The 10,688-nt window shown below is 44.8% G+C and overlaps 1 protein-coding gene across 1 annotated transcript; it reads right to left on the bottom strand.

Moving 5' to 3' along the window:
• Window positions 1–5,890: 5,890 nt before the first annotated feature.
• ADORA3 (adenosine A3 receptor) lies at window positions 5,891–10,451 on the bottom strand. The gene is made up of 2 exons (XM_032794171.2): window positions 9,690–10,451; window positions 5,891–7,201 (listed from the first exon to the last, which is right to left on the bottom strand). Exons 1-2 carry the CDS (start codon window positions 10,037–10,039, stop codon window positions 6,583–6,585), a joined length of 969 nt encoding a protein of 322 aa, XP_032650062.1. The 5' UTR covers window positions 10,040–10,451; the 3' UTR covers window positions 5,891–6,582.
• Between the last annotated feature and the right edge of the window lie 237 nt (window positions 10,452–10,688).

Below are 10,688 nucleotides of genomic sequence, written 5' to 3'. Positions count from 1 at the left end.
GGCTTTGTGTGTGCACCGTTTTCCTATTTTCATCCAAATCCATAGGGTTCTACCCATTGTTCCTACATCATTTTGGAACTGATTGGATGCAGGGTTCAAAAGTTACCATGTTACAGACAGACAGAAATGCCATCAAGTTGAGTGCAGGACCTGGCTTTGCTCAGCCAATCATGAGTCTTCATCACTGAGATGTCACTGCAACATGCTATCTAATTTGCTCCTGCCAGGTACAATTCTCCCCTGGGCAGAAGCCAGCACGAGGCCTAGGGACCATGTAAAGTTAGGGTTGCCATCTAGCCAGGGTTTCCCAGGATCAGAGCTGTCCCGGGAAATCTGTATGGGTGCTCAGTGCACACTGCCAGCTGTCCAGCATCCTCCCTGAGCTCCTGTTTTTTGTACCTTAGCGGTGGCACCCTACTTAAAATACAGCTTACATGGACTTAATTAGCACACCGGCCACATACTGGGTCTCCGCACAGCTGGCACAGGAGTAAAAATCTGAGGTACTTCCAAGCCATCTACCACAGGTCAGAGAGAATGCTGTGTTATGTCTCATGCGGGAGAGCGCTTCGGACAATGCCCCTAGCTGGGAAGCAGACAGGCCTTTTTAATGGTGTGATGCGGGCAATGGACTCTCTTGGCAGGGAGAAGGTTAATAGAGACTCTCCCTGAGCCCTGTAAACCAGACAGGTGCCTATCCTAATTGTAGTGACCCTGACTCAGAGGGCAGTGGGAGTGGACTCAGCTGGGGTGAGTTACTAAATTCCCCTATAAGAGATGTGTGCTGAGGGTAGGGGGCAATAGCAGCTTGACAGAGCTGGAAAGAATAGAATTGCTTCACCTTGTGCTCACCTGGTCTCTCACAAAGGGTGTCACTGCACAGGCTTGGGGAATAAACCTTCTGTGAGGCCCACAACTAACTAAATGGGGCCCCTGTCCAAGCCTCTGACAACTCACAGCAGCCAGCTGCTCTGCCCTGTTACTGATAAACAGGGTGTTCTGCAGTGAAATCCATGTGTGCTGTGCAGTCTGGCTGAGCTCCTTCACTGACCTGTTCATTACCTGAGTCCACCTGCACACCAGGGCAGACATAATCCCCTGTCACAGGCTGTGACAGGTATTAAACTGGTTCTATGATTCATTTTAGTCAAAAGGCCAAGAACTAGAGCATTTTTATCAGTAACTTCCTTGGACAAACAGAACAGAATTGCTCCCTTTCAACTTTCCTATAACAGTCTTTATCAGGAATAAAAGCCTGGCTCCTACATCCTATTTCCACTCTCTGCTTTGCTTATTAGAAACAACAGATGCTACCAATCAACTACTGCTATTTAATGTAGCTTATTGGCTGGAACTTGTTCTAGTCAAGATGTGGTTTGAAAGGGTCTTGGGACTGTTGTTGTATTTTTGTAGCAGGAAGCTGTGGTGCTAGGTGCTACCCAAACACAGGAAAAAAGAGCCCTTTGCCCTAAGAGCTGACAATCTACTCAGGCTGCTTTCTCTGATCACCTTGGAGAGGGCAGTGGGTGTAGTTTATGCTAACTTAAATGTCAGACATCTAGAAAAAGTTAGTATGATCTAGGGAGGATGCTGCATGTGCATTTGGATCCCATGAGGCAGATGCCCCTCGGATTAGAAGTCAGTGTTGCAATTTGATTAGCTGTGATACTTTTTCCACCAGTGCTACATCCTGTTTTAACAATATTAACCAAATTCAACATGCTGTATCTTATCACAATTTCTTGTTTGTAAAGTGGTAGAAGCTATAACCTAGAATCCTCCAAGGCAATTGCAGGTAGGAGGAGTCCCCCTTCATACTCCATTGAGACATTCAGAATGTGTGAGTTCACACCATCTTGCACCCACACAGCTCAGCATGTAGCCCACTCTGTGCTCTCTATGCATTTGACTTTGGATTTTTTTTAAATGTTATTAGAAAAATTAGAAGAACCTGAGCATGACTGGCTAATCATTCTGCTGTTCCCGTGCTCTGCCCTGCTCCAGTGATCAGTGTATACGAACTGCTTTTATATGTATTACAGTAGTGCCCTAGAGGCACCAGCTGAGATCAGGGCTCTGGTATGCTTGGCAGTAAAGAGTTTGCAGTCCAAAAAGACAAGACCACTAAAAAGAGGGAGAAATTTCCATTTTTCAAAAGATGACCTGAGGCAGATGGGGGAATTGAATGTAGATCTTCCAGATCCTAGTCTAGTGTCTTAACTACAAGCTTGTTCAATGTGGCTATATGGTTTTCAACCTTACAGCAAAATTAACTTTCTGTGTTTTTTTCCAAAGTCTCTTTAGTTTACACTTAATACTTAAAGCAAAGTTTCTTTTCCATCCATTGCTCTGATAAGTGAAAGTTTGAGTCTTATTCTTTCATCACTGGCTTGGCTTCCTCTTTTTCAGATATTAGTCCATGGAGCTTTGGCTTCTGTATGTGGTTTGCAGTTCTCTATTCTTCTAGTTTCTCTGCCACAATCACTCTAGTTCAGGGGTAGTCAGTAGGCAGACTGTGGGCCAGACCCAGGCTGCCAGATGCTTTTGAAAGGACCCTAAAAATTTTTTATGTACTTATTAATATCATCGTTATTGTTTTTTTCTTCTCTGGAGTCTGGACCTTGACTATACCTTAACCGAGAAATTTGGACCTTGACAAAAAAATAATTGACTACCCTGGCTCTAGTTCATCCCACTTTCCACAAACACTCATGCTTCACCATGATGTTTCAAAACTAGAGAGACAGAAGGTCAGACCACATGAGGTAACACTGAATCTGGTGTTGAGAGAGAGTCAGGTGTGAATGAAAGTTCTCAGGGGCAGGCAGGGCAATTAGGAAACAATGCAACTACTGAAAACTCTTCAGCAATCAGTTGGAGATGCATTCAAACAGAGATGTGGCCTTCTCTAAGGGCTTGGCTACACTTGCAAGTTGCAGCGCTGGTGAGGGGGTTACAGCGCTGCAACTTACCAGGTGTCCACACTTACAGAGCTCAGCCAGCACTGCAACTCCCTTCCTGCAGCACTGGCTGTACACCTGGTCCGCTACGGGTGTAGTGAATCCAGCGCTGCTGATGCAGCGCTGCTCATCAGGTGTGGACACTCACCAGCGCTGTTATTGGCCTCCAGGGTATTAGGAGGTATCCCACAATTCCTGTATACAACAAACCGGAAGGTACTCCCGGGAGCTACTTATCTAAAAAACAAACACAGCTGCTCTTTGCTGCAGCGAGCGAGCGAGCCGAGGCTTTGGAATGTTCACAGCTGTTTGCTTGAGGAGACAAACAGCACGGGGGCGTGGGAAGGGGAGGGAGTCCATCGGAGAAGCTGCTTATCTGGTCTGAAGCCTTTTTACATTTAAGAGTGATTGAGAGAGGGGTGGGGGAAATGGCCAGAATTTGCAAGGCAGGGAGCTCAAAGTGTCTGGTCCAAAAATCCGCGCTCTCTGTCTCCCTGACGCTCCCTGTCACACTCCACCCTACCCTCCTCTTCTGAACTTGCAAGGCAGGGAGCTGTCACAGTGTCAGCTCCAAAAATCCACTCTCTCTGTCTCCCCCACGCTCCCTGTCACACTCCACCCCACCCCCCTCTTTTGAACTTGCAAGGCAGGGAGCTGTCACAGTGTCTGCTCCAAAAATCCACTCTCTCTGTCTCCCGCAAGCTCCCTGTCACACTCCACCCCACCCCCCTCTTTTGAAAAGCACGTTGCAGCCACTTGAACGCTGGGATAGCTGCCCACAATGCACCACTCCCAACAGCGCTGCAAATGCTGCAAATGTGGCCACACTGCAGCGCTGGTCGCTGTCAGTGTGGCCACACTGCAGCGCTGGCCCTACACAGCTGTACGACCACAGCTGTAACTACCAGCGCTGCAAAAATGTAAGTGTAGCCATGCCCTAAGATTCCCATAATTTTTCCTTTTACTCAACTTACTTTTTTTGCTGGACCTTCAAACACATTGGTAGCTAAAATATAAAGATGAACAAAAATACAACAGCAGGCTTGAGATATATTGCTATGAATAATGCTGAGCAGCTCTCTGTCTTCAAGACACTTTACAAACATTAAGTAATAGGCACGACACCCTGTGATGTAATTATTTTCTCCATTTGACAGATGGCAAAATTGTGAGAGTTGTTTAGTGGCTGGTTGAAAGAGAAGTCACTGCCAAAGCTGTGATTAAAACTCGAGTTCCTGGCTCAGACAACACAAGATACCTCTCTTCAAATATTATTCAGTCAGGATATGCCCATGCTGCTAAGTACCGTATTCTGGAAAACAGGAATACACACCTAACATCTTTTCCAACTGACCCTGTTCAACAACCCTGATGAGAAAATGTAAAAGACAAAACATGCACCTGGCACCTCTTTACTGACTTTTGAAATAATAAAAGCTGTACCTCAAGCTATGCCAACTCACTGGTATTCCCATGAAAGAACTGGTATATTGTGCCCCTGTGGCATATTTTGTTCTCTCTCTCTCCCCAGTGCTGCCTGTTATTGTCTGGTGTGATATGTCTCAGCAGGACATGTCCACTGTTGTGTGGTTTCGGGAGTTATTTATTTGAGGGGGGGAGGTTAAGTGAATTCCATGCTGATGAACGACTCCCCATTGACAGGAATTCCTTGTAGGGCTAAGAGGAGAGTTTAGCCTCCAACGCCCTTTCAGCCTGTGGCCTTTCTGCGGAGACTGCCACCAAGAAAGAGTGAGGTTTGGTGCTGCAGACATCTGTCTTCCAGTGAATGTGCTGGAACCCAGTTCTCACAAGGTACTGAAAAGGCACCAGATGCATGGGTGTAATTGCGGCAAAAAATGAGAAGCAGTGTCTGGATAAAAGCACCAAGCCTGCAGCTGCATTGAAAGGGAAACCAAGAGTATGGCAGAAAGCTGAGTGGGGAGGATATTCCACTGTCAACCCCACAATGGTTGGACTTACGATTAGAAGATAATAAATCTAGTTGACCAGCTCAAATCTGTCCCAGGATAGCCGTAAACAACTGTTAATAATATAATTGCTTTTCATTGCTATCCTGGGACAGCTCTGAGCTGATGAACTAGAGGCGAAAGGATCTATATCTCATTTATCAGTAGTCAGAGCCATTACCCCACCACAAAATGTTTATGTCTTTGAATCAAGACTGGAGATCTTTCTAAAAAGACCAAAACAAGGCAACACTCTAGCTCAACCACAAGCTATAAGCTAATTACAGGAATCACTGGGTGAGGTTCTATGGCCTGTATTTTGCAGGAGGCCAGACTAGATACTCACAATCATTCTTTTTGGCCTTAAAACACATAAGCTAAATTGCTGGTGCAGACAATGTGCTTTAGAATAACATGGCTGAGTTTGGATTAGATTCTAGTAATCCTGCTACCTTTGTATTCCTGGTGAAGCCTTTTTCTCCAGCACATGTAGAATGAATGAGCAGACTACTCAGAGCCTATATTTCTCCCAGAGCCTGTTAATGCAGCAGGGTTATCGGTCTGTTTAGGTTATGTGAGAATAATTTACCCAGATAATTCAATAGCCATTCTTGATTTATGAACACGGCTTTGTGTGATTCTTCCTGGGGGTACCCAGGACTGTGAGGCACCTTGCAATCATCTGCCCTGAGCGTGAGGAAGCCTTCTCTGTGCCTGCTGGGGGTCAGCTCCCCAACTCCACTGGCCATGGGCAACATAATTGCCCCCCTCTAGGCCTTGCAGGCCCTGCTGTCATTCTGCAGGTTAGCAACAGGCACGCTCCAACCTCTGAACATCTCCCTGGAGTGACTAGCCACTGGACACTAACAGTATTCACAGATTTGCTGCTTCCAAAGAAATGGTACAAGCCAGTTTACCAGTCCCACTTCCGAGCACCACTCTGCTGAACACACAGCACTGAAATTTGTTTATAGTTAAATCAAATACAAGTTTATTTAACAAAGCATAAGAATTTGAGTAGAAGCAAGTAGAAATATTGGAAACAAATGGTTCCATTAAGAATAAAATCATAGCATGCATTTTAGAGCCTAGGCTTAATTATCAAAATATTCTCCTGGCTCATCTAAAAATCCTTGCAGCACTTTGTAGCCAGGCTGGCTGTGACCCCTCCCTTGCACGAGATATGCATGCTGTCAGTTTGCCTCCAAGGTGAAGGTTTCAGTGTGTCCCTTTGCACACCAAGGACACTCTCCTGCCGTTTTTTCTTCCTATAGATTTCCTCTCATGTAGATTTTCATAGTCTCTTAATTAGCACCTGTCTCAATATGCAAATAGGCATACATTGTGAGATACGCACTACAAAATACACAAACGACCAGACAGGGAGATATTACCACTTGTCTGAAAGGAACATTACCGAGGTATGTGATCTGATTTGACTCCAAGACCTTAAGAACATTATTTTCAATATAGATACATAACTCCTTAAATATTATCCATCTATACATATTGCAATGGTTATGGTGACCAGTGGGCTACTGGCACTTGGTAGAGACCTCATTTGCCATCCTTTGGTGAATTATTATACATATATGTGACCCAGGGAATCCCTGTAAAATCTTATGCGTGCCCCCAGGACCCTCTGCCAGTTGGTATCAAGGGGTCACTGGGTCGCACTCTGATGTTTTCTCCATGCTAGGACTGACCGGCTTTGGACTCATGCACAGGACATAGGTTCTTAAAATAAGAATATAAGTGTCTTTGAACTTCTTTATCTTGCAATCATAGACAATGGGATTCATGACTGAATTGGAGTGAGACAGCAGAATGCTCACGTACAACAGATGCCGCGGGATGAGACAGCTGGGACAGAAATGTGTGATACAGTTTAGAATGGACAAAGGCAGCCAACAAATCGCAAACAAGAAGAGGACGAGGGCCATAGATTTGACCGCCTTGAATTCCTTCCCATAAAACACTCCTGCCTTTGTGTTTGTTGCACTTTGACTTAGTTTTGTCCGGATAATGTAGAAGATCTCGATGTACAGAGCACACATGAGGATCAGAGGGATGAGGATCCAGGCAAAGAAGCTGAAATACACCATATAGTCCATTCTCATCACAGAGGTGAATTGACACTTGAGTTCACTGTGCCTTTCTGTGCCAATCCTTTGATTCCATCCAAACATGGGGACAAATCCTGTCAGCAAAGACAACAGCCAGCAAATTCCAAGAGCCACCCAAATTCTTCTCTTTGTGGTGATTATTCTGTACCTGAAAAACACCAACCCTGTTAGATGTGATTCTTTAGCGACAGTGAAGCAGCATCCAAACACTCATGCTTTCAAGGGCTGTAGGTTCATTTGTGGCTGACTTGAGTGCTCAGCTGTCTTTTGGGCAAGGTATCTTGTTGCCAGTACTTTGTACTCTATGTGGAATGATTAACTAGTTTTAACCAAGTCTGTCTCTTACCATTTGGCCTGCTTTGGATAGCCGCATTTCTGGTCTGGTGCTGATCTCAGCGTGTCTGAGGCAAGGATATGATTGGCATTGCCAACAACTGATTCTGCTGGCTACCTTCCAGCTTTCCTTTAAGGACCTCTCCATTCATATTGTAATTTACACTATTCCTCCAGACTACACTATTCCTCTACTCTTGGAACCTTTTGATGTAGGGCCTTTGCTCAAAGAAATATGGCCTGATGTATTAATTTAGATGGGAAAAAAAGAAACCCAGCAGTCAAAGGTGTTAAACTGACCCAGTCACTGCCCAATATTAAATAAGGTTCAGGGTTTGGTAAACAGAGACCTCAGCCTGCTTAGCATCACGGCAAACACACTATTGAAAGTCTTTTAAACTTTTTTATTAACGATTCAGAAAAGAACTCAAAAACAGTGAAAGCCTTTGAAATGTAAAGCATTGTCAGGCTTTCATTTTACCAACATCCTGACCCTTTCCTTTTTGCTGGAGTGAGTTTTGAGAAAGAACCCCTTTCCCCCTTCCCATTTGACAATATCTTAGGTGGTAATAACTGTCCTTTTGGGATAAGAGAAGGTGTTAGTTATGATGGGCTGGAGCTGTCGTAGATGCTGTTGTTAAACTTCAGTCTCACTTCCCAGAGGACAAAACAAAACACAAAGGGGGATAGAGAAGAACGGCAAAGATAGAAAATGCAACTTCTGTCTCTGGTGTTGATCCTCACTGCCGAGACCTGACAAACTTGTTCCAGTGTTGGTCTTTTGAGGGCATTGCTTTTAGCTGCCTCTTTCTGGTCACAGGCTTTCACCAGTCTTGTAAAATAGACAGTCTTGGCTGGTTGAGCCAGACTCTTAAACAGAAGACAAAAGAAGAAACATGGGAAAAAGAAATCAAGGTGTGGAAAGAAAAGGACATCTTGGGGAGTGGTGAGGTGTGTCAAAATCTTACATCCTAGATGGTGTTCAGGGTTTAGTCAGAGCTGATGGAGGTGGTGCGATGTTATCTGGGTCCCTCTCTCATGGCTCGATTTGGTCACAACATGTGTCAGGATTAGGATGAAGGAAGTCCAGGGACCCAGGAGACAGCAGGGCAGGCAGCTGTCATGGTGAAGCTCACTCCTAACCCTTCTTTCATCTTTTAGTCAGACAGTGTCACAATAGCCAGCTTTCCTCCCACCCCCTCAATGTCCTAGACCTAATTTCTGACCCACCAATTTTGGTTCATTGATTACTGGTCCCACACTTCTCTTGTTTACCAGGCATAATCTTAACAAGGTCCTTAATTATATCTTAGGTTTTTAGCTTAGACTTATGCAGTTTTTCTGTCTCCTCATCCACATATGTTGTTACAAGTCCTGGTGATATTTTATGAACTTTCACTCGCTTCTTACAGTTGACCTCACGATTAAGGTAAATGTAGACCCAATTATGACATCAGGACCATGTACTGTCTGACTCTGTGCCATGTTGTTGTTGTTTTTGAGGGAAAGGGGGTGTTTTATGCATGCACTTGGCCACTCAAGTTATAGAAAAAAGATGTGTTTTTATAAAATCCTCTTATTAGAACTTGCTGTTCATTCTGTGCCCCTTTCTCATTTTGACTCAGTGCTGATGTTGACGGGATTATTTGAAGTGACTAGCCCCAAAATAAACAAAAACAGAAATAATATAAAAATCAGGTCACGCACTCAACAAAATGACTGAAGAACGAAATCATATTTCACCATGATCCCAGCAGCTCTCTGATCCCTATGGGCAATTCAATAATTAATACTTATTTTTCATATTGTGGTAGCACTTAGGGTCCCCAAACACGGACCAGGACTCCACTGTGCTAGCTGCAGTACAAACACAGAGCTATGAGATAGTCCCTGCCCCCAAAGAACGGCTCTTAAATTGATTTTACAAAGAGACAATCTTTCTCTTTTTCAAACATACATTTAAAGTGAGTTTACTGCTTCAGAAACTTGCCTGATTAGAAGCCACTTCAAAAGATGGGGGAGCAGGGAGCATCTGTCAACACAGAACCATAGAAATGTAGGACTGGAAGTGATTTCAGAAGGTCATTTAGTCTGTCCCCCAATCCTGAGGCAGGGTAGAGTAAAACCTCAGTGTTGCAGGGCAGGTGTGAGATAGGGGGTATGAGCACTGGGGGAGAGGGAGGAGTGTGCATCCAGGTCTGAGCTGGGGTGTGGAGACTCGGAGGAACATTAGAGCATTAATTGAACTTCCATGTAATATGAGCAATAACTTGAAAATGCAACAACTAAACAGACTGACTCACCTGGTGGGCAGCTTCACTCTCAGGTACCTGTCGATCGCTATAGCCAGGAGAGACAAGATGGAGGCATTAGTGAAAACCACCAACAGGCAGCACATGAAGAGGCAGGAGTAGAAGTGGATGGCGACTCCCAGGCTCACCACGATGGCCAGCGGCATGACGAGGATGCCCACAGCTATATCAGCCAGTGCCAGGGAGACAATGAAGTAGAAGGTATTTGTCTGAAAAGCTGGGTTCAGCTTCACCACCCAGATGACCAGGATGTTGCCCACGGCTGCAGATATCCCAATAATGGACTCGATGGTGACATAAATGGCATCCAGGCTGCTTAGAGTCAAGCTGCTGTTTGTCATGGTGAATAGCAGGGTGCCTCCTCTGCAGGCTCAAGGGCAGGAAGGATGGAGGAAGATGCCAACAGGAACAAGCTTGAATGGGATTTTTCTTCCACAATGGCAGCAAAACTCAGCTCTCCCAGTGACTTTCCTCACAGTAACTACAGAACTGTGCAGAACTTTACGTCCCCATGGAATCATGCAGTTAACTGGCTGTTACCCCTCCACAGCATTGCACAAGAGTAAATGGCACCTGGATATCCATGCTATGTGATCCTCTCTTGCGATTTCTCCTTGTTAATGCCAGAACATCTCTGTGGCTCCTTCAATCTCCTTTAAGTTCTCTGGACATTTCTTTTGAAGTGGTCAGAAATCTTGTAGCAACCTAGCCAAAAACCTACCTGCCTTCACTTGCTCTAGCTGTTGTCACTTCCCAATGATTCTGTATTAGAGCTGTGAACATTTTCTTTTTTTAGAATTAACCATGTGACTCTAGATAAGCGAATTCTACTCTTCTTAGGAAGTGAAGCAGTGAAGAGGAAGTCACCAGCATGTTCTGTTTGATTGCATCTCCCCATTTGACTTTCAGCTCCTTATGTGTTAATCTTCAACTAAACCTTTGAATGGGCAGGGGGCCAGCTATCTTGGAGATCCCCTAGCCCGCACTGCT

The sequence above is a fragment of the Chelonoidis abingdonii genome, chromosome 4 (assembly GCF_003597395.2).
Source record: "Chelonoidis abingdonii isolate Lonesome George chromosome 4, CheloAbing_2.0, whole genome shotgun sequence".
Classification (NCBI taxonomy): domain Eukaryota; kingdom Metazoa; phylum Chordata; order Testudines; family Testudinidae; genus Chelonoidis; species Chelonoidis abingdonii.
Note: the sequence above shows the minus strand (reverse complement) of the source record. Positions and strands in the feature narration are given on the sequence as shown.

Bases quoted from the DNA above. Each gene is read 5' to 3' on its own strand.
- ADORA3 (XM_032794171.2), bottom strand. From the start codon at position 10,039: ATGACAAACAGCAGCTTGACTCTAAGCAGCCTGGATGCCATTTATGTC. The intron at 7,202-9,689 runs GTGAGTCAGTCT...GGTGTTTTTCAG, and splicing joins AGAGTGAAGCTGCCCACCAG to GTACAGAATAATCACCACAA.